This window comes from Trachemys scripta, chromosome 10, assembly GCF_013100865.1.
Source record: "Trachemys scripta elegans isolate TJP31775 chromosome 10, CAS_Tse_1.0, whole genome shotgun sequence".
NCBI classification, from domain to species: Eukaryota; Metazoa; Chordata; order Testudines; family Emydidae; genus Trachemys; species Trachemys scripta.
Genome location: NC_048307.1, coordinates 77,697,483 through 77,721,556, shown reverse-complemented (window position 1 = coordinate 77,721,556; position 24,074 = coordinate 77,697,483). Strand labels below are relative to the sequence as shown.

Below are 24,074 nucleotides of genomic sequence, written 5' to 3'. Positions count from 1 at the left end.
TGTTGGCAAACACCCAAGGGGGCTGCCTTCAGCAAGAGGGGAGGGATATTGCCATTCTTGGGCCTGATGGAAAATTAAGGAGGGAGGAGCTAAAAAACCAAAAGCTCTCTGCTGACTTGAGCAGGGTCGGTTCTGCTTTACAAAGGTGCAGGGGAGTATATGCTCAGACCCTCTGCCTGCCATACGGTTCCTAATGGACACTGGCATACCTCAATACATAATGAGGAGGATGGCTCATTTGAGCTAAGGCTGTGAATTAGAAATATTTCCCGCCACGTGGGTAGAGCAGGCACTCAGAGTTGTTCACAGCTGCGGGAACAGAGGCTGTCCAGAAACAACCAGACGGGCACTCCCCTATGCAGGCCAGTCCTTGTGCAGCTTTCACAGAAAATGATATCAAAATCCAGCTAGTGAGAAATTGCTTTGATTTGATGGGGTAGGGTGGGAAGCAAGGACTTTGAGCACTGATAGGACGCACCTGTGATGCCTCCCTAAAGCAAGACAGCCGGGCAGGGTGCAGGTTGGCTTGGCATTCTTGGAGTGCTGACAGGTCTGGTTTAAGTATATAAACAATTCCAAACCACGTTCTCCCATGTCTTGTCCTCTGGTTCCAAGCGTCCACACGGTGAAGGTTTCTTGAGCCTTTGAATAGAGACAGACCTCAACCACCCTCTGGCCAGCCCTGATTCTCCATTGCGTTAGAACTCTGCTCAGACATACTAGAGAGATGGGCTGCAGCGAGGCAAGTTCGTAATTCAAAGGGAATTTAGAGCAGGAAGAGACCTGTACAAATGGCCTTAGTGTATCAAAGAACCTGGCCTCCCGTCTCGTAAATTGAACACTACCGAGCTCTGGGGAGGATGCAGGCTTTGGTGTAGGCCAACACCGACATCACAATGTCAGTAGGTTCTTTCTCTGGGTATGTCTGTGCGGCAATCGTAGGCTGTGATTGCAGCTTGAACTGATGTACCCAGGCTAGCTCGGGTCCCAGAACAGTGAAACTATGGCAGCACAGACTTCAGTACTGGCTGTACAAACCCACCCGGCACCCTAGATAATTACTGCGCTGAAGTCACCCTGCAGCTTCCTTATTCCAGGATCCGAGCTAACTAGATTAAACCTAGCTCGGGTGTGTCAGCTCGAGGTGCGGTCGCAGTATAGACATACCCTTCGGTACAGTCTGTGTGCAGCAGAAAGCAGGAGTGAGTTCTGGAAATCAAAACATCTCACTCTGCAAATGCATACCCACGAGAACTCTGGCACCTGCTGTTAATTATATAGTTTGAGCCTCTTAGTCCCTTATTAGTTATAATAAAAATATAATATATGGAGATATACCTAACTCATAGAGCTGGGAGGGACCCTGAAAGGTCAGAGTCCAGCCCCCTGCCTTCACTAGCAGGACCAAGTACTGATTTTGCCCCAGATCCCTAAGTGGCCCCCTCAAGGATTGAACTCACAAACCTGGGTTTAACAGGCCAATGCTCAAACCACTGAGCTATCCCTCCCCATAAATGTCTAAACATTTATCCCACAGTTCCCTCCAAAGTAAATGTCTAAACATACAATATAATATATTCTTACTAGAATGGGCAAATAATGCTCATCTTTTTCCAACAATATATGTTTGCTTTCTAGCAAGCGAGTTTGCTGGCAGCAAAGCAAAATTTTAGCAAATATTTGTGCAAAATGAGTTTTAAATTTCTGAACACAAATGTGCTCACTGGAAACCTGGTTTCAAGCGTTACGCTCAGTCAAGAAACAGACACAAATCACACGATCGATGTGTCCATTTAGAACCAGCTTGAATTTTGTAAATGAAATGTTCACAGTGAGCTGCTTGTGTCCATTCTAGAGACCAAGGATTGTGCATTGGAATTACGCAGGGAAAGATATAAGCCCAGTTGACAGAAAGAGAAGGAAAAATTGCTCAAGTAAGCTACTCATTCAGATCTAAAATGACAAGTATCGCCGATGATTCAAGTCTCCCATACCTCTCGCTTCTTAACCCTTTCTGCATCTTCAGATAAACAGTGCATCTTGGAGAGGTAGAATGATGGGCTTGAATGGAAACAATGGGTCAAGCCTTAAAGCGGAGACCGTTAGAATCTGAGCCCGCTTAGCGTTATCGATAAATATGTACTTGTCAGCGTAGTTGTATAGAGTCCGTGTTACGTACTTACTATATTCATGCATCTTGTTCCATCAGACATTCTGGTGCTCTGTCTAAATGCTGCTGTTGCTCCTGAATGAAGTTGCCGATCTTGTGTATTTTTTCAGATAAGCCGTGTGAACTCTTCTGCTCTCCTCTGGGGAAGGAGTCCCCTGCGTTGGTGGCAGACAGGGTTCTTGATGGTACTCCATGTGGGCCTTATGAGACTGACCTCTGCGTACATGGCAAGTGCCAGGTGGAGTAACTTTCTATTGTTTATTTTCCAAGTATATCTATTGTCCTGGGCTGCTGTGAGCTGTGTCGGTTGTTTATGATCAGCCAGCGTCACTGAGGGTGGCTCTGAGCCCGCCTGTGAAATAACTACGTGGTTCTGTTTCGCAAAAGCAACTGCAAGGGTTTCCTAATCGTGTGTTTTGTTTGAAGAGCTATGGTAAATTCCTGAGATATAAGACCATGTCACTGAACAGCTGGAGATGCTTTAGGATGTGATCCCATCCCATCTAGTCAACAGATTGGTTGGGTTTGAAGGGACAGCTAGTGGGTCATCTGGTCTGTTTAACTCCTGCGTTTTGGCTGCTTGTTGGAGGAATCTGAAATGCCACTCGCGGGATTGAAATGGCCACTATCCTGTTGTATGTGTCTTAAGTTATTGACGTCACAACCCTTTTCAGCACGTCCACAAATACCAAGATGGGCTTACAAAGCAAATTGTTTATAAAGCCTCAGAAAATTGCAAGCATTGACCCAGAGGCACTGGGCTGGAGCACGGCCCAGCTCAGCTCAGCATGCTTCAGTGCAAGGAAACTGCTGAGTGCAGAAGGGCTGAGAGAAGCTATCCTCAGCCCCATCCTATGCTTTGGGGGCTGCTGACCCACATGGCCAGCTTGTGCCTGGCTACTGCAGGCTGTGGATGGGAATAGTGGAAAAGCCCACTTCTCCCATCCAGTGCAATTTGGCTGTGCTTGAAATTCACTGGCCATGCCCTTAGCATGCCCATCCCCACCCCTGCCTCGTGTGGGGTATCAGGAATTGAAATAGGGTGTGGGAAGGGTAGTGGTACTCTTCCAAACTCTGCCCAGAAAATAAGCTCCACCCACTTGAGGCACCAACGTGAGATGCCACTTTCAGTAGGTTGTACCAATGTTCAAAATATGATCATTCATGCTCTGCTGGGCTCTTCGGACTTGACTTCCTCTTAGCAAGTTAGACAGTGAGCAGTACTGTGTCTCGAGCCCACTTGCTTCAGCACCAAAACGAGCTGTCACTCGGAGCAGATTATGTAGCTCTTCATAGTGTGATCCTTTGCCTCCTGTCTTACCTGCTTTGATGAGCCATCAAATTGGTAACAATGTAGGCTTTTAAAGTATCTTCATTGGACATTTGACTTAGGACCCACTGAAAGGAATGGGGCTAGTCCCACCTTTTGGAGCTGTTGTTTCAGGCTATTTGCAGGTGGTTTTCATTGCATTGGTTACACTCAATTCACATTTTCTCACAACAATAACAGCTAGGAGTTGAGTGGTGGGTTTTCTTATATGAAAAACTGATATTAGGAAAAACTTTTTCACTAGGAGGGTGGTGAAGCACTGGAATGGGTTATCTAGGGAGGTGGTGGAATCTCCTTCCTTAGAGGTTTTTAAGGTCAGGCTTGACAAAGCCCTGGCTGGGATGATTTAGTTGGGAATTGGTCCTGCTTTGAGCAGGGGGTTGGACTAGATGACCTCCTGAGGTCCCTTCCAACCCTGATATTCTAGGATTCTGATATTCTGAAGACGAAGAAAGCAGCTGGGAGCGATGCAGATACAACGTACTACTGCGTACCAGCCAGAGTCTAGCCGTAATTAAATACCCACCACAATGTCTCCTCTGCAGTGTCCATGGGTCACAGAGTCCTTCCGTGTGGACCCTCCATCGTGGCAGAAACTCTGTGGTTCTTCTCTGTTTGGCCCATACGTGGGCTTGACAGTGCATTTGGGATTCTACTGTCAATTAACTGGGATAAGGGTGGTCTAGCCTTGTGGCTGGAGCGGGCAGCAGGCTTAGTGGCTGGAGTCAGTCCCCAGAGCCAGGGTTCAAAACCGGAGGACGGACTGGATACCAGAGCCAGGGGGTCGAGCTGGACTCAGTAGTCAGGAGCCGCAGCTGGGGGTCAAAACTGGAGGTCAGGAGCTTGACCAAACATGGTCTCAGGCAAGGAGGGGCTCGAGGGAGGGACAGGAAAGAGGCAAGGCTGGGTGCAGGGCAGGAGCAACAGGAACAAGGTAAAGCAGGCACAGTGGGGGTGTGAGTGTTGAGAAGCCAGCGAGCTGCCGCTGTTGCTGGCTTAAGAGCTGGCCTGCTGGCCTCAGCAACCAGTCACATTGTGTGGCTAATCAGGCAGCTGCTGCAGACCAGATGTACTGATGAGACTGCCCGGAAAACAGCTCTGCTGCAGGCCCTGATTCCTGACGTTGCCCCAGAAATTAGATTGGCAAAAGACCTGTTGAGTCATCCAGTCCGTCCCCAGCCAACGCTGGATTTTCCCTTCACATCATTCGCTGGTTTATCTGGTCTAGTTTTAAACGTGCCAAGTGATGGGGCTGGCACCTTTTCCTCAATCTGATACATCTGCTGGGACATCTCTCCTGATGTTTAGCCTACACCTGCCTTGACTTCAGCGGAGCTATGCTGATTTGTGCCAGCTGAAGATCTGGCACCGTAACCTCAGCACCAGTTCTAAGCTCTGTCATGTATTTCCTAAGACGTAGTGGTTAAGGGGCACAGCACCAGGTCATTCACAGGAGGAGCAGCTCCCCTGACTGCGCTCCCTTGTTCAACCGTTCTCTGCTCCCTGTGCAGAAATGGGATAACCGCCTGGTGGCTTCTCCTCTCACTGCCACGTTTCGACCTTGCCATGTGGGTAGCACATGCAGGGAAGTTTCCTGCCTCTCTCTGCCAAACGGCCCTGAGACGGACATATTTAACCCAGCCCTGCTCTTTTGCTCAGAGGAGGAATCAGTAACAGCGCCTTGCTAGGGAACCAGGCACGGGGGTTTATTTTCTCTATACATTAGTTACCATGTGGTGCCCTTGACATAGGCAGGTTCATGGTACATCCCTATTACGGATTTTCTTCCCTTTCCAACCACCTCCAAAGAAATGCCATTAATAACCTTTTCTAGCAAGGCCAGCTGTGGACCTCCCAGATGCACGCCGATGACCACTGCACTGGCCTAGCCAGTGTCATACTTAAGGCTGCTCAAAATCAGCTGTGAATGCTAAATCAAGTGTCACGGCAAAGCACGTTTCCTTCTTTCCGGGAGTAGAAGCCTGCTCCCCTCCCAGTGAAATTCTTTATGCGCACAGTCTTTTGGAGATACATCATGAAAAGTGAATTACACTTCAGCTCGGGGGCAGCTGTCTTAAACTGTGCGGAGAGGTGATGACAGCTGCAGAACATTCAGTCCGTTTGCATCTGGCTCAGAGAAAATGCATAATGATGGATGCAACCCGGGAAGGCTTTAAAGCCGCATGAACTCCTTTGTACTGGTCTTCTGTTTGAGTAGCTTAGTGTAATGAATTGCTGAACATGACAGCACATCCCACTTAGAGGAGATACTCCGCTAACTAGCTGCCTGACAGAACAGTTTAGGGTGTGTATTAATTTACTGGTCACATACGGGTGTACAAAGCCTCGAAGCAGGCGTTACAGGGGACCTGGTGAGGATAGTAAGTGATGAAATGGAATGCAGGTGCTGCAGAGATGTATTTTTCATGCCGTGTAATGCCTCCGTAGTTAGAGGCTATAGATGGCAGGGATGGCACATTGCCAGTGTAATGTGCACATTTGCGGGAACCATTGTCTGTTGGAATTCCTGGACTGTTCTTCTAAACAGCCCCTTTCCTTGTTTCCTTCAACGGTAAACTCTCCTAAACAAATCTCGTCTTTTCTGGCTGCAAAATGAATTCAGATAGAGTCAGCAAAGTTGCTCGCTATGGAGGAGTTTTTGAGACAGGGAGGGAGAACCACATCACATCCAATAAACCTCAAAGTATCCCGGCACCCTGTCGCGGAGTTTGGGGGAGACAAGGCCCAGCACCCTCGGCTTCCTGCGATTTACCATGACTCTCAGCCAGCCAGTAGAACAGAAGGTTTATTTAAACGACAGGAACACAGTTCAAGGCAGGTCTTGCAGGTACAGACAACAGGACCCCCTCGGTCAGGTTCATCTTGGGGGGGTCAGGGGAGGCCAGGAGGTCTGTCTGGCCTCCCCTCCATTTTCCCAGCCAGCTCTAAACTGAAAACTCTCCAGCCCCTCCTCTCCCTTTGTCTCTTTCCTGAGCCAGGAGGTCATCTGATCTCTTTGTACTTCAACACCTTTAGCTGGCACCTTTGCAGAGGAGGGGCCCAGGCCATTAGTTGCCAGGAAACAGGGTGTCGGCCATTCTCTGTGCAGACAGGATCACACTGGCCCCCTAGTGCTCTGCAACAATCCCACACCTCTAGAAGCTAGAGAAATACGTAGGGGAAACTGAGGCACTCACACAGCATTCAGCGAAAACATTAAGAACATTCCCACTTCATCACACCCCCATTAGGAGTGAAAGCCTAAAATTCTGTTTTCATTTACATTTTATGAATGCAGTTGGCTTCCAGCTTCCTTTGATAGAGGCAAGTTGATTGGATTCAGATCTGAATAATGGAAAAGGAGCGTTTTTCTTGGTCAGTTTCACCAAAATTAAAGCCTTGGAAAAACTCCTTGTGAGATTGCCTGGCTTAGGGCTAACTAAAAACTTAGTAGTGACCTCAAGAGTTGGTCTTAAAACCGAAGCGAGCAGTATAAAACAATGACTGTCTAGAAATGTTTTATAGCACTGATGAATGCATTTGCTAGCAATGTCTCTTTAGCAGACTACAGACGTTGTTCAGTGTGTATGCACGGATTTGCCATTTTCTGCTGGAAAATGCATTTAACCTGCTATTAAATGGAGTTCCTTATTGTCCTTGTGTTCTTGGCTGCTGCAAATCTGTACCTTTCTGGAGATCAGCAACAGTCTCAGGTGCCTGTAATCGTGAATAAAGTCAGTGTAAAACTGCAAACCTTGCAGGTGGTACCTAGCGCTCTAATTAGCTGGCTTTCACTGTCCTACTTCAGGCTGTGTTGGAGATGAGAGTGTAACCCGAAGCTCAGATCGCTTCCATGTCATTACCTTTTTTTTTTTTTTTTTTTTAAAGCAACAACAAATCTATCATGAAGATTCCATGAATTGTAGAATTCATAAGATTTTGGTCCTGTCTGAACTCTCTGCTCTGTGTATCCTTGCAGGAAATACAATAATGGCAGCTCTGCCATTTCTGAAGCATTTCAGTTGCTTGCTACCTTGGTCCTGCTGGTGTTAGCATAGTACCGATGGCAGACGCAATAGTAGGAAAGCCCTCAGATGTTACACAAGTGTGCCAAAGAGAAGAGATCAGAAAAAATCTAGCAGCTCAGTTGTGGAGCACATGCATTTAGCTTTGGCCTCTCTCAAAGCACGTACTCCGTGCTTAGTAAGCTATCACAAGACTGAAGCTGACTATAAGGAGGAAAAGCTTTCTGATGGGGACTGGATATTGTACTTCAAGATGTTTTATAAGACCCTTTTGAAAACCAAATCCCGTACAGTGGAATATGGCGACAGATCAAGAGCAGCCTTTTCTGCGATTTAACAATTTATGATGTGAGGATGTTCGGGCTTTTCCACAGCCTTCTTGTAAAGTTGTTGCCATATCATGGATTCTCTTGCTTGCTAGCAAATCTACACTTTACTCATTGATAATACACTGCTGCCTATGGGGCAGCAAATCTGTCTTAGAAGGACTTCTTTCAAATGATTGTTGTCGTAATGTGTTAAGGGCCAGTGCTAATTCCCCAGAAATGGAGAAATTTTCAAAAATAGGGTTCTAAATTGCACATGCAAAATAGGTTCATTTGGGCACAAAGAGCACATGCAAAATAGCTCATTGCCTGCACAAACTGGTGATGGGAAACACTTTGTGCACATCAGTACCCGTTTTTTTTGCATTCTGCATATTTTTGCTCATGCAATTAACTGTTTGCATCCTCATGCTTATTTTCCATGCAGGACTCGTGTTCTTGCATTTCAAATATTGCTCCCAAATGTTCCATCACAAGTAATTTTACACTATGCAGCTACGTTTATGCCTGTCCTTCAGTTAATCTTACAGAGTGCACACGAAGTCTAGCATGCTTTATTTGGGACTGTTCTGTGACTTGCCTCAGACAGGCCAGGGCTCTGTGATAATGTAATCTGAAGACTAGAAAACAAACACACTGGTGCTCTTGGTGAACATAGAATAGAGACAAGGAATAAGTATTTGTAGTGTCTAACTAAGCTTTTAAAGACCTACCACTTTTGAGTCTGCTGTAGATTTGCTGTGTTCCGCTACCGACTATTTTTCCATCAGTCCCACTGCCATTTACTGAATTGGGAAGTAGATGACTGAGGTTAGCTTGGAAAGAGCACATGGGGCAAGTGAGTGACAACATGGCACCTCCCTTGGAGGCTTTCCTCTTTGCTTTATCTTTGGAGCTATCCTGCAAAGCGGCCATCTCGCATTCATATGCACTTCATCCAGAAGAAGTGAGGATCACATTGAATCCCATTCTGGGGAGAAACTCTAGTGAATAAATAATTGTAGGCTGGGGGACCGCTAAGTGGGTAGGTGATACAGACACACAAAGATGCAGTCAATGGGTAAAGGTCAGTGTATCTAATTCAGAACAGGATGGGCATTGCCCACCTACCCTACCCCGAGGGCAGTTCCATGATTGAAGCAAACTTTGAAGGTCCAGAAAATGCTGCCGATGGTGCTGGCTGGAGCAACGTTTACTTTCCCCACAGACAGAGGTGTGTTTTTTTTTGTTGATTTCTACTCTTGTTTATAGCACCCCCATTTATTGTAAAACCCCAATGGAAGAGAAACGGAGCAGACAGTAACGTTCAAACGAGCTATATCGGAGTAGCGTCCTCGGGTAGCTTCCATTCACGGAGCGCAGCAGAAGCCCATAACCCACTACACTGCCTGCTGCTGTGTTTTCCGTAAAGAAACGAGACTTCTCTTAACCTCCAGTCTGACATCACCTCCTCACCTGTGTACATTCCCGTTTCATGTGTCCCATCCCTTGAACTATAAATGGACACTGGATATTACGGAGAGAAGTTGGCAATGCACATGAGTCTGGCTTAACCAGAATGTTCCGTACATGATTAATTTGCAGACTGGCACATGTTGCATCAATATTTATAGTTGGTCCATTGAGACAGCTCGTTTAGCTCCGCATCTGGGAAGCATTACAATTCCGTGAACATACAATGTCAGGTCTGACACTGGGTTGGGTGTACATAACAATAATAATTGTATTTATATAGCAAAACACACACACTCCGAGGCTCTTGTACAGCCATTCAAAATACAAATAAAATCATTGTTAAAACAATACCCCAATAATATGCAAACCAGCCCCCGTGCTTAGGAATCCAAATGCTATGGTATCACTAAAAAGGAGAGGGGAAGGTTCCTATGTAAGGGCCAACAATGATTGAAACTGAAAATACCCCCCATCAAGTATATTTTCCGATGTTTAATTATTTAAAAAGGGGAGGGAGGAGTGGACCGAGATGCCTGCTCAAAGAGAATGAGTTCCATGCCATATGGCTCACTCAGCAAAGGCATAAGGAGTGATGGATTACTCCTAAACATGGGTGGTGTCAAAGCACAGGATCCCCCAGGAGTCTCGTCAAGGGGCCTAATATAGCCAGGTGCCCATCCCATAGTGTTTTAAACCCCATTTTAAAATCAGCTGGCCACCGCTTCCATGTCAAGGCACTTTTTTTTATAGGGGGCCTCCATCATATTCCCTGTACAAAGTGATAATAACTGTACCACAGCCACACCTCTGGCTTTCAACAACCAATTTGGGCAGGAGCCAGAACCACTGGGCAAAGTCCAGAGTCCATCACTTCAAGGAAGTCCTGTACTGTGCTGATGTCAGCGTGCACAATGAAATCCCCACGGGCAAGAATCCCGAGGGCTTCAAGAGCAGGGCTGATACTGGAGAAGTCAGCCATGAGGTCTTCCAGATGAGCCGATGGTATTTACACCAGCATTACCATCCATTTTTGTCCTCCCCAAGAAATACAGAAGACATCCAGGTGCTTGAGTACACTCTTCTCCAGCGGGGACCATCTTGTGCATTGCATACAGAGTAAAAACAGGCCAAAGTTACTTCCTTTCCTTTTTATTTCTCTCTCAGATTGGTGGGATCATAGAGTATCCAGCCACAATGAAATGAACCAGCAGTATCATCCAACCCTAGAGTGCTCCATAGCTTCTGTCAAAGCTTAAGATACATGCTGCCAACTAAGAGCCCACTTCTGCAAACACCTTTGGGAGATTCTTCATTCCCATTTATAGTGACATTGGTTCTGTTTTTGCTTCTTTTATTTTGTTTTTAAATGCAACGATAAGGGTGGATTTTTTTCAAAAGCATCTAAATGATTTAGGAGCAGAAATCCCATCAAGACTCAGTGTGACTTTTGCCTCTTTTAGCAGTACCACTCTAAATTCTTAACATAAGCCATTTCACAATAAAAAAGATTCAGTCCTCTTTTATTTTGGAAGCAGTTTGCAAGCATGGGGAAGGAAAAGTAAACAGCAAGGCCTATAATATTCATACAGATGAAGAAAGTGCTTCTATGTTTTTTTTCTCTTATAAAGTAATGAGAATGCAGAAATTTTCATTCTGAAGCCAAAAAATGCTTTATGCTCTTTTTAAAAAATTCTGCTTTTTAAGCAACAGTTTACAAGATCAAATCCCAAGTGGTTTGTGATTCCCAGGTGTAGCAGAGAATGTTTGTATCGTTGAGATGGCAGACGCTTTTCAAAGCTGCAAGAGGTTTGGGGGCTGCGAGTGTAGTCTCCACTTGCTACAGGACGATGCTTGTATGTTGCTCTGGTGAAGGAGGGAGCCGTTCGTTCGTTAAATCCTCCAGCAGGAGCCTGGTGGGAAGCAATGCTGTTTGACACATTCCTCTTTTCTGCATGAGTGAAAGACAGAAACCCATAAAATTACTTTATCAGCTTTGCACTTTATGATGTGTTGGACACGCCCACTCCCACCCTCTGTGCTATCAGACCTGTGGAGCATACAAATCGAGAGGTGTCTGAAATCACAGCAAAATGAGGTAGTCAGTGTGTGGGAAATGGTTTGCCTGTTGCCCAAGAAACACGATTTGCTTCCAGTAGAGCCGCTCCTCACCCTTTTTGTCCGTGGCCATGATGAAGCTGTTGTTGCACCTTTTTGTTTTTCGGGAGATCTTGAGTGTCTCTCTAATGGATGTTGTCATTAACATGCGCATCACATATGCCTTATGCTGCAGGGTAACACCTAACCGTGTGTGTCCCGTGTTTTCTGATTTGCAGGGCAACTCGTGCCATAAAAATGTGCCCATTAGACTAGAGGTGGGTTGAGTCCCATCTGATAGTTTGTTGACTGTACTCCAGAGGTGGGATTTTTCTAAGCGGTCAGCGTTGGCCTAATTCTGCTCCCTTTGAAGTGATTGGTTAAACTCACAGAAATCCAGGTACATCCCTACTCCAAACATGTCTCTGACATAGTGAGAGCCTGGCTACTCTAAGATTTCATCCTTTCCTTGACATGGCAGTACTTGTACTCGCGGCTCCCATTGGCCTGGAGCAACGAACTGCGGCCAGTGGGAGCCGCGATCGGCCGGACCTTGCCCATGCGGCAGGTAAACAAACTGGCCCGGCCCGCCAGGGGCTTTCCCTACACAAGCGGCATCCCAAGTTTGGGAAACGCTGGGTTAAGGTATAAAACTGGAACTCAGGATACCTGGATTCTGTTCCTAGCTCTGCCTTAAGCTTCCAGTGTGAATCTGGGCAAGTCACGGAACCTCTCAATGCCTTTCTTTTCCCATTTCCAAAATGGGACTCCTGGAATATACTTGTTTCACAAGGGTATTATGAAGCTTAATTAATATTTGTAAAGTTATTTGAGAACCTCACATGGAAGCTGCTATAAAATACAGAGTATCCTTGTAATCTGTTAATATTTAAACACGTTAGTGCAAATCACCAATGTGCTTTGGATAGCGAGGGTTTTATGATGCTGCTTACAACAGTGAAGCTTTTTATAACATGGTTTGTGCATTTGCTATTGAACGAGTGTGTTTTGCTGACTAACCAATCCAATGCCGTACTGACTGAACGCTCTCCTGACTCACAACATTCTTTTCCTGTTCAGTTTTTCAATCAAATGTTATCCGGGGCTCAGCCCAGTTTAGAGACATTTTAGCCTTGCAAATGAAATAACGAGGGCCTCTGGTTGTTGTCATTAGAAAATCGGCTGCGATGGGATCATTGGCTCAGCTGCCAAAGAGGATCGTTGTGGAATCTGCAATGGAGATGGCAAAACCTGTAAAGTGGTGAAAGGAGACTTCAACCACACCAAGGGGATGGGTGAGTCGCATTCTGCAAAAGCGCTCTGTCTTCGTCTGAACTGCTTAGCATCTAGGAGTTAGAGAGCTAGCGACAACTCTTGTCCTTTGTGTGACTCGCCTACTTTTAATGTGGCGCCTGATCAAACAGCCATTGTACATTTAAAAAAAGATTTGAAATGAATATTTTTAGAGGTTGATACACAGGGAGCGTTATGGCTGTCCATGAGATTCGGCTCTCGCTGACACTGATGTAAGTTAGGGGTGAGAGTAGCTACAGTGTTCACAGTGGAATTACTCTAATTGACGCTAGTATTTCTGACCCAATTTGTTGCCCAGAAGAAATCTGCGAAAATGTTTGAGACTGAATCAGTGAATAGCTGTACAAGAATAAGATGGTCAATTCTTTAGTTATTAACGATGCCTAATCTTATCGCTCAGTTTTTTCAGAATAAGTGTTTAAGCTATAAGAGTTCCTACAAGGGTCCAATCCTGAGAGGTGATGAGTCCCTCTTGAGAAGGGGAGTTGAAGATGCTCAGGGCTTCACAGGGTCAGGCCTGTTGGCGCTGTATAACACCTTTTGCTGTTCAGTTTCCTTAACCACGTTCCAGTTTTATTAAAGAACTGGTTCAACGGTGGAATTCCATCTGCAGCCTCTTCCTGTTTGCCAAGATTGGCCATTGCCTCCTTACTGAGCTCAAAGAAGTCACGCTGTGCAGTTCCTGTTGAATGTTACAGGTATTTTTGATGTAAAATCAGAGAGAAAAAATCATGATAATCATAATGTCTCCTCCTGTGGGAGGGACAGCTGATTTAGGCATTTAGACTGAGAGCCCCTGTGTACGTCCCGGATGATTCATGTAATGCTAAGGATATCTCCGCTTCAGCTAAACCAGGGGACCCTACTCTCGGAGTATTTATACTGACTTCACACCAGCAACAGAGAAGCATCGGAATAAGACTGTTTTCGGTCAAGCTCAAGCTGTCCCCTCTGGTTTTGCACGCCCATTGTCTGTGAATTAGCCCTTCTTCCTTAGTCACTGTTCCACACTTAGGAGAGATCCTGTTGCCGTTCATCCTGGTCAAACAAAGTGCGGGGGAAATTTAGACTTAGGACCCACTGCAGGAGGGAGGAAGTATTTAGGCAAAACGACTGATATTTAAATGAATGTTGCCATCTCTGCATGTAGGGAAGCAAAAGCAAAGCACATTCAACATGTGCTGTTTTGGGACTCAATTGAGCAAAGCAGTTAAAGATGTCCTTGGAGCACATGCTTGAGTTCCATTGAATTCATTATTAAAGTTAAGTGTGTGCTCTACTGCTTTGCTAAATCAGGGCTTCAAAGCTGGTCTCTGATTCTCTTTTCTAATTTCTACCACCTCCTTCCCCTACTTTATCTGTGAAGGCAGCTAAGATCTACCTCCACCTCTGAGGTGCAGGTGGAATTGGCAAACTTCAGTAATACTTTCTGGAGTTCATTTGTGCACTTCCATTGTCAGGCTGATCTGTCGTATGATTTCCGGCTTGCAGTTTTTACTGCTCTGACTGTTGTGTTCCGTTTATCTTCTAGCTGTTGGTAGTGAGAAGTTTGTATCTTGGCTGTGCAAGACTAAGGAAAAGATTTGCCTTGGTTTACTTTGTTGGCATGCACTTGTGCTTTGAGACTAGGGCTCTCAGAGCATGTCACAAAATATTGCACGCAACTTCTGCAGTTAAAAAGGAACAGCATTGGTGGTATAATTGTGCCATACCTCCTATGTCTGTGTTGGAAATGTATGTTACATTGCTAAGGATGTCTTCACTACCCACCGGATCGGCGGGCAGCAATTGATCCGGCGGGGATCGATTTATTGCGTCTAGTCTAGACTAGATTCCCCCTCCCATCCCCCCCCAGTGTAGACCAGAGCTAAATCTATAGCTGATGCCAGTGGTGAAACCACTGCTCCATCTTCTACAACAGTTCCCGATCTGAATATCAACAAATGTATGCCTCGTTTACAGTTTCACTGCTTCTCTAATGTCTCCTGCAGGAAATGGGAATTGCGCCCTGGTCGTTTTTAGTTGGGAAAAACATTCTCCATTTCTGTAGTAGCAGTGCTAGCTGGAAATAAGTGTATCTCGTAGATGCTTTTGAAGGGAAACCTATCTTTGTTATTTACGGATCAAAATCACCATGAAACATCATGCAACAAAAAGACTTGACCCAGATAGATGACAACCTTCTGGGTCCCTGCCAGAATTTAAAAGTGGTATATGCCTGTTTTCAATTAGGTGAGCTGCTCTCGATACATTCAGTGACTTTTCCCCATGGCAGATCTGTAGGGACTGAACCTTCTCTGCTGATTGTCAGCCAGATGAGTACAGCAGGGGTTCCCCCATCTCTAGAGACAGGGCAGATGCGACCGTACCCAGACGGTATGTTGAGCGTTAATATTATAATATACAAGCCTTTATTGCACCCTCATTCTTTACTGAATATCTGGAGCCAGATGAGAGAGAGAGACACATCGATCCTATCTAAAATGTTGCTTCATCATTCAAAATACTTCATTTGCCCATCTTGCATAGCTGTATAAAGGCTGGAAAAATCCTTATTTATACTATGTCCTGACACAAAGACTAGCTGCAGTTTTTTTTCTGAAAAATAGTAGATTAAAACACTGTGTGAAAAATAACCCGAAATAGTTTTGCTATTTATTCTCTCTCTGCTTTTACACTTCTCTCAGCATAGACAGTGAAATTAGACATGTTGGTTTCACTTATGGGTCCAGACCCCGATTCCGCTTACATGTTATGCCCTGTGAGTTAATCTGTGGTGTTCAGTGGGACTTTTCATGTGCAGAAGTGTTTTGTGGGACCAGGACCTTAGTCAGTTTCACGTTCTGTGTCTCATGCACTGGCACAAAGTGTTCAGGTTGCAAACACCACAAGGAAACATGTATTTGTTTAAGAAAATATCTATGGATTTTCTTAAAAAATCAGCGTTTTAATGATGTTTAAAATCCAAGATTTTACAAAGCCTAAATTTGAAGCCTAATGTGACAAAGCAGCATGAGTCCCGATAGCAAAATCAGGGCCTGGATAGTGAAATCATTCCCGAAGAGAGGGGCAGATCTCCCATTGACTTGCTTTGATTAGGGTCAAGCCCAAAGCCCCTGTGTTAAGTGTGTCGATTTATGATTTCAGAAGAGAATAGCTGTGAAATGTCAAGACGTTGGTTGTTAAGAAGTATCAGTTTGAGAATTGCACCTACAACGTTTGGGCCAGATCCTGCAGCTGCTGTGCACGTGGGACTCCACTGACTGCAGGATCGGTCCCTGTATGTCCTGTGATTGCAGACATGCTGTCGAGCTCTATTAACTGGACTAAACCCATGCCAACTCCTTTCTGTTTCTCAGTAACCAATAGTCATTGTAAGAAGGTTTCCACGTGTGTGATGGCAAAGGCAAAGGCTGTTCCCAAGTGTTTCTCCTGTAAGATGCCTGAATGCTGTGTGTGGTGTCATTGGGTAGCTGTGGTTGGGTGTTGGTTTTCTGTCCTCCTCCTCCTGGTTGGATTGGGTGGGGAGACTTCATCGTATAAAAAGCCATGGATACCCTTTAAAGCCTTCTACTTTCAGCATGACTAGCCTGAATTGGAGAAACAGCACGTGGGTCCTTGGCCTTTGAAAGGAGCTGCCTAGCCACCAGAAGACCATGTTTGTCAGCCCATTATCAAGTCCTGCCCCTGTTTCTTCTCTTCCAGCCCATCTCTGTAGTGCCACCGAGTTTTCAGAGGTTCTGCACACTGGGTACCTGTCTCAGTACTATGCCTGTTGGTCCTTCTGTTTTCTGGGAACTAAATCTCCCCCCCCCACAAACTTTGTTTTAAAGTTCATCTCTGACCTTCTGACATCATCGCCAAATCGTGTTCAGAATCATGTTCTGCACTTACGCCAGATCCTCAGTAATGTAGACTGGGAGCCAATGGAGCTATACTGATTTACACCGGCTAGTGGTCTGGCCCTTCCCTTCCTCCTTGTAAGATTCCCATCCAGACTCCAATGCCGTACAGATAACGCTTAGAGACCTGCCACATGAGCCATTTTTTCATGGGTGCATCTATATTGCTCTTCCCTGGCCATGGGAAGGTTTGAACGGATGCCCTCTGTCTTGTGACCCAAAAGAGAAGCTGCAGTTGTTTGGCTTACGTTTTAAGTCTGTACTCCAGATGGCAGTAAATAATTAAATGAACTAGGCAAATTGCTATAACAATAACTTTTCTTCATGAGCAGTTTCTGTTTTTAATATGGTGAAGAAATCAAACGCTTTATGCAGAATTGTAACCTTGACAGTAGTGCATTTAAAATAAAAAGGAAATTGAGAGATGGTGCTTTAAGCCTGGGAATGTTCTTCTCTCAGCACATGCAAGAAAATTCTGTTAATAGGATAAATGGGCAGGTGATGAAAGGCAGACAGAAACGCAGGGCAGTGGGTGACTTACCAGTCGGCTGTCCTTTATAGGAATCATTACCACCAAATTGACACTCAATAGCAATATCAGGAGGCTTTGAAATCTGTCCATGGCTTCACGATGAAATGATTTTCCTCCAGGCTAGCTACCCCATGGCTGGAAGTAAACCGTGGTGGGTAGGTACCTGCAATTGGTAATCACCAGGATTCTCATGCACGCAAGAAGATAAACTAGTCAATTGTCTTTTATTTTCTGATCAGCAACAAGAATTACATTCCGTACAAAATCTAGCTAGAGGGACAGTGGAATACAGAGAGGATCAGTAATGAGGGTGCGGAGGTTGTCACCTGTAGGCCAACAGATGGAATTCAGCCCCGACCGATAGTGAGAGCAAGTCATGAGCATCTTCTGACTGCTCAAAAAACGAGCTCTTAAGTCTCAGTGCAGCGTCTAATGGATACGTTTCCAAAGCACCCCCACAGTAGGTACTGATTGGCACTCTTGGCAATGGGAGCAAGGACTGAAAGAGCTATGGAGACTGCCCTTGCCACCCCAGGACAGTGGGGATGTCTGTGCGGTACATGTTCAGCAGATAACTAGAGGAGTCCAGTCTTTACAGCTCTCAACTTGGGACCTTGCAGCAGAACATAATCCAAAAATTGGGATCGTGCAGGAGTGTGGGTTTTGTTCTAGCCATACTGTGATACACCCCTAGTAGGAAGATACAAAGGTACATTGCATAGAGATCAGCACTTGCAGCCATGGGGTAACATCTCCTCTACCCGAGAGTTCGTCTTCCAGTAACATCCAAACCAGTTTTGTAGTAATTCAGTTCCACGTTGAAATTCATGCTAACCTCTCTCCTCTCTGGGACTAATAACCCTGCCTAACAGTGGGTTCTCCTGTTTGAGCCTGCTTTCCTCTTGCAAATCTCTCCAGTGTTTAAGTGAAGCTACAGTAGCCACCATAGATGTATTAATCTGCTTGATGACAAAGCCGCCTCTTCGTTCTGGTATCTCTCCTAATACAAGTTCACCATAGAACATGTATCTAGGACTCACCTCAATCACAGCCTTACGTTCCTGGGACACTGATGTAACGCAGATTATCCAGAAAGATTGTTGCATGCCAAAATAGCTGTTCCCAAGGTGGACTACAGTACATACAGCTCTAGAAATGACGAAATAATGAAATTCTCCGGTTATACTTTCCAACCTTTATCTTAAAAGTCTGACTTTTTGGATGAAATAACTAGAACCACTGCCTGATTGTTGCCAGATCTCATCAGTCTTTAAGCAGCTCCTCACCTAAACAGAATTTTAACTCAACCGTGCAGACCCCAGCATTGCAAACAGTTACCCCCAAGTTACCTAACAGATCTTTGATGGTCTTTTGACTCTGGACCAACATTGGCTTAATATCTAATGCTTGATAATCTTTCTGGGAATCTGCAGTTTACCATTTGTGATAGAAAACATGCCTCGAAAACTATGGGGCAACATTCTCCAATATTGGGATTATAATCCCTTCAGCAACAGCATGTCACTAGCTCTAGCCCGCCTGGAGCAATCTGAGTTTATATTTATGGTGAGTTTGCATGTAGGGTGTATTTAATGCATTTGCAGTAGGATTTTGACCACTGATTTACACCGTATGCTGGCTAAGAGCTACAGATGCTTTCTATGGGACATGCCCAAGGAACCTACTCTGTCCCCTGAAAGAACATTTCAAAACTACGCAAGCCTAGACCGGCACTACTTGGTTCCCTAAAGAAAACAAAATGTTAATAGTTGGTTCTGTGTCACCCAATCTCAGAGAGCAAGTACAGTAAGGTGTGTTTTTGTTGTTTTTATTCAGGAGCTGTGAATACAACCCCTGGTGCCATCAGTCAGGATTAGAAATTACATGAGGAGAAAAATCTGGTATCAGACCAAACTAAATAGTCTCCAGAACTAATACCCTGTTAATATCTTAAACTCCACTATTTAACATTTCAAAAGTAATGTACAAGGCAGCATTTACACACGGTATTTTCTCGCACCGCAGTGGTGAAATGAGAGCATATTTGTGGCACTAGCAGAACCTCAAGAGTAACGCCATGCCTCTCGCACTGCAAAAACAGCAGGACGCGGGCCAGGCTACCACTGCCTCAGGGGTCTGCTCTGAAGCCCAGTGAAATCAGTGAGAGCCTTTCCATTAATGTCAGTGGTTTTTTGGATCTGGTCATGGCAGAAGGTAGTTCTGAGCCTTTGATTTAAAAAATAATCATCATCCTCCACAGTAAATACATCAACAAATACGTGATACTTGGGCATGTTCCAAAGTGGCTTCCTAACATGGTGGCCAGGATCCATTTACAGTGACATATTGTCATTAATCACTCTCCTGTATGTTCGTGTCTGATCGTAATGGTTGGGTTTGAATGCAGATGCATGGGGTGCAACAAGGGATGTTTGGCATTTTAGAATGTGCTGCTCTTAATGTAATTTATCTCAACCAACAAAAAACCAACTCCCAGTAGGATCCAGGCTAATGTCCAACATCTGTTTTCTTTGATTTTTATAGATTTCACAATTGCCATAAAAGCCAAACCCTGAAGTAGTGAGTATTACTGATGGAGCATGCTTTGTAATTAGCAGAATGGGGAATTCATCAGCCTGACATGAGGGGAGGTTCTTTGTTCAGAATCCTGTTTTCCCTTTATTTTGATTCTCCCTGCAAAGGATGATTGACTGGCTTTTGGAAGTAACCTGAGCAGGGGAGAAGAAAACAAGAGAGATGATGCTCCTGGGTGGGGGGCAAAAGGAAAACGACCTGAGCTGAGGGGAGCGAGGAGAGGTGGTAAAATGGCAATACAAATTAGTGTAATGTACCAGAACAATAGGGGCTACCTTAAAAAGATGAGAGGCTAAGGAGAGAGATGGTTGTCATTGGCCAAATCATCTCCCAACCCAACACCAACACCCCAGTGAGAATGCTTTGTACAGGTGATCTAAAAAGGGTTGGGAGTGGGAAGGAATCCATGTGTTCCATTAATCTGGTGGCTATGCAGCTGCGTCATTGACACGACTGTGGTAGGCTAAACCCATGGGCTGAGGCCCCTGTGTGAACCCATAAGTGAAAGGCTTTCAGGCAGGCGTTAGGTGTGTGGGATCTATATAATGATGGATTCACTAGCCACATCCCAGGGTACAGCCTCCACAGTCCATGCAGCCACACAGAGAGAGGCCCTTTGTTCTGCAGTGTGTCACTCTCTCTTCCTTGCTCTCAGTCCAGTACAAAGCAGAACCACGGCAGTTGAGCCGCATTTACCCTTAAAAAACCAAAGTACTGCTGAATTCTAAAGGAATAGTCCCAAACACTACTCTTACACTAGTGATTCTCCAGCTTCGGCCTATTTTTATAGGGGCAGGTCTGGTATAGGGCCATATCACTTAGCACATATAACAAAAAAGGGAAGGTAAAGCATGCAGAATAAACTATTAGTGTTTTAAAAGAAAAGGTGGGAAGGGAGAGGAGCCACGTTACACACTGAAAAATAAACCGTCTGGCCAATTAAAAAGAATCAAATCCTAGTCACGATGGTTTTCCAAGTCTCATTGCTTCATATTTGACACAGGTATTAGTAGGTAGTTTGTTTTTTGCTTATCACTTAGACCAGGGGTCGGCAACGTTCAGCTCGCCAGCGTAAGCACCCTGGCGGGCGGGGCCAGTTTTATTTACCTGCTGACGCGGCAGGTTCGGCCGATCGCGGCCCCCACTGGCCGCGGTTCGCTGTCCCAGGCTAATGGGGGTGGCGAGAAGTGGCGTGGGCGAGCAATGTGCTGGCCGCGGCTTCTTGCCGCCCCCATTGGCCCGGGACAGCGAACCGCGGCCAGTGGGGGCCGCGATCGGCCGAACCTGCCGCGTCAGCAGGTAAATAAAACTGGCCCGCCCCGCCAGGGTGCTTACCCTGGCGAGCCGCGTGCCAAACGTTGCCAACCCCTGACTTAGACTAATGCTAGGGCTGAGCCTCGAAGTTTGGAGCAGAACCCACACACGAATGACTCCAAAGGTCAAGAGTGCCCCTGTCTTAAGGTTTTGGTTTTTGTCCATTTCTGAATTGAACCATAACATTTTTGAGGGGGTTTTAAAAGCAATAAATAAACCACATGCAACTTACAAATATCATTTGAAGGAGATCAGTCCTACAGATTTATGTTTTTTTAACTATCCTGTAGAATTAAATCCTGGTTGTAGAATTCTGCAGCTTGGTTTAAAAGTTCTAAAGGAAGGAGATGGTAGTCTATTAAATTATATAGGACTGTTTCATAGGGACTGACATGCCAGTGAAAGCAAATAGATTTATACCAGTTTTCATCATTGACTCCTGCAATGTTTTAGTTTTAGCAGTCTCCCAAATAGCTCATTCTTTTCCTTAAAAATATGAATGATAATGCAGGTTATATCCCAAAGAAAGCATTTTCATAACAGCTAACACAAATGTGTTCATTTCGAAGCACTGACACTTCTGTTCCTATGATGTGCATTGTAACTACTGGCAAGCACACCCTTGCTTCAGCTTCCAGTAGGATCCTAACGTATTCCGGTAGATGCCACACATGAACAAAAATGATGCACGGGAACAGATTTAATAGAACCAACCGCAAGCCAGAAGAGTTGCAATTAAGGATGTGTACACACATTTCCCCCTCTCCTCAAGCTGTAATGATTCGCCCTTGCTACGCAAGTCACCGCATTGAAACCTGGTTGCCAAAACAGCTACTACCTTTCAAGTGTTTCCCAACCATTACAAAAGCTGGAGCGGAGTTGATTTTTTGGGGGATGATACTAAATTACAGAATGCCTCTGGCTGGTCGTGGGAGACTCTCATCCATGTGACCTTTTGTTGCCCTAGGTTATATTGAAGCAGCTGTGATCCCTGCGGGTGCTCGACGGATCCGAGTGGTGGAGGATAAACCTGCCCACAGTTTTCTGGGTAAAAAAGAAAAATGCTTTGATTCTAAACTCAGTGTATGCTTTTGTCTAAATGATTAATAGGAGTAGTTAGGCCACGGGTTCATCGTTTGCAGGAATTGGCTGCTAACGTTTCTTCCTTATTGCAATGTCTCACCATTTCTGTGGCGGTTTGCTCAGCGTGTTAATATCGGACAGCAGTAGGGTGCTATTCACTCCCGAAGGAATCCCAGAGCATTTTTACATGCGTAGACGAGTCCCTGACATGCACTTTGCTCTGGGGTGGAACAGAGGAGCTGTCTAATAGCACACAACAACACTGTGCAACAGTTTAGGCGGAGGAGTAAGGAAGAATGTGGTGTTCAGATGAAACAGCCGCCATTTGGGTAGAAAGAGCATAGCACCCAGTTCAAACTAGGAGTGAGGCAGGACAATGCAGCTGACTTCCCCCAAAACACTTACCATGCTGCCCGGGCCACTTCCTGCAGTACTAGGTTGTCATTTTGCTTTACATCCAAGACCCAGCCCTGCTTAGCCTGTAACGAGCTCACAGCCTGAGGTGGGCTGGCTGCAGCCATCGATCCAGTGCTTATGTTATTTACTCTGAATTTCTGTGAGGCAGCCAACTGAAATACTGGGCTTAGTCCTCCCCTCGTTTAAACCCCTGCCGTCCCGCTGAAGTCAGTGGCATTGCACCTGTGGAAGGGAAAGGAGGATGTGGCCCTGGGGGAGCCCCAGATATTGTAGTTTGGTCTATTACAGGGTCAGCAAATTTATTATAAAATGATTAACCCCTACAGTTATGGCTGTGTAGCGTCCTTGTAAATTATAGCTAGCTATAGGTAGGTACACTATCGTTACATCTACAATGGTACATGTATGGCCCCATCCTCATAGTATCATCCTTGTATCACCAACTTTAATGAATTTATCCTCAGAACATCCCTGTGAGGTAAGGAAGTGTTGCAATCCCCATTGCACAGACGGAGAACTGAGGAACAGAAAGACGAAGTGGCAGAGTAGGGAATTTAATCCAAATTCCCTGGCTAGCACCCTAATCACCGGACCATCCTTCCTCTCATCCAAACATGTAGATAGATGCATGGCCACATAGAAACACTGTTGCAAGACAGGTAACAAGCTGAGCTAAGCTTTTAACTGTTCTATACTGTGCCACAATTCCATGTCCCGTTAAGGCAGGAGAAGAGAACAATTGAAGCCGTCTCTGATATTTGTTTGAACCTTTGTGGTTTAAAATTCCGAGCAGGTTTGCCTCCAGATTTTTGTTGCTATCGATACGCATTTACGCCCCCTGAATCCTTTATTTTCTGTCTGTTTGCCCATCAGTTTATCTGGCACCCCTCGGCACAAAAATGGAGTGCTTCTATTAGGGCCATGTCCTGCAGTCTTTCCTCACCAGAGTATTCCCATTTGGGGCAAACTGGGATTAATGGTTATGTGGTTCTCACTCCAACCACTCAGTGTGTTACCACCTTACTTAGATGTTGTCCCATCCGCCTGTTCCGTCTCTTCCAATCTTCTTCGGCGCAGGAACTGTGCCCTCTCCGGTGGTGGGTGCTACCAGAACAAATAATAGAGTATGGCAGTAAACTCCACATAGGAGAAGGAGCATTTGACCCCCTTTTTTTACAGATGGTGGAACTGAGGCAAACAGAGGTGATGTGACTCTTGCCACGGCCAAAAAGTGAGTCAGTGTCAGAGCTGCAAATAGAACCCAGGTCTCCTGACTCCCGTGTGCTCCTGCATCATAACTCTTTTTCTTAGATTCCAATTAGTTGCAAATATCAGGATACAGGATGCTGCAGAAAGCTTTTGCAGGCTGATTGTGTCTTAGGAGTTTTGCACTAGTTCTGCTATTTTCCTGTGTTTTGGGATGACACCAGAATTGGCAAGGAACATTCAGCAAGCGTGCTTCTCCCTGGCTGTCATCCCATCTGCCCTGTCTATCTTCTTGAGTACATACCACGTGA

At 45.4% G+C, this 24,074-nt stretch overlaps 1 protein-coding gene across 1 annotated transcript in view; it reads left to right on the top strand.

The window, feature by feature from the left end:
• Positions 1 to 24,074, top strand: part of ADAMTS17 (ADAM metallopeptidase with thrombospondin type 1 motif 17) — a gene marked incomplete in the record, with an annotated part of 265,113 nt that overhangs the window by 156,542 nt on the left and 84,497 nt on the right. The window contains 4 exon segments of the mRNA XM_034784572.1: positions 2,281 to 2,408; positions 12,575 to 12,695; positions 16,074 to 16,148; positions 22,025 to 22,105. Of these exon segments, the coding sequence (XP_034640463.1) occupies positions 2,281 to 2,408; positions 12,575 to 12,695; positions 16,074 to 16,148; positions 22,025 to 22,105 (405 nt within the window).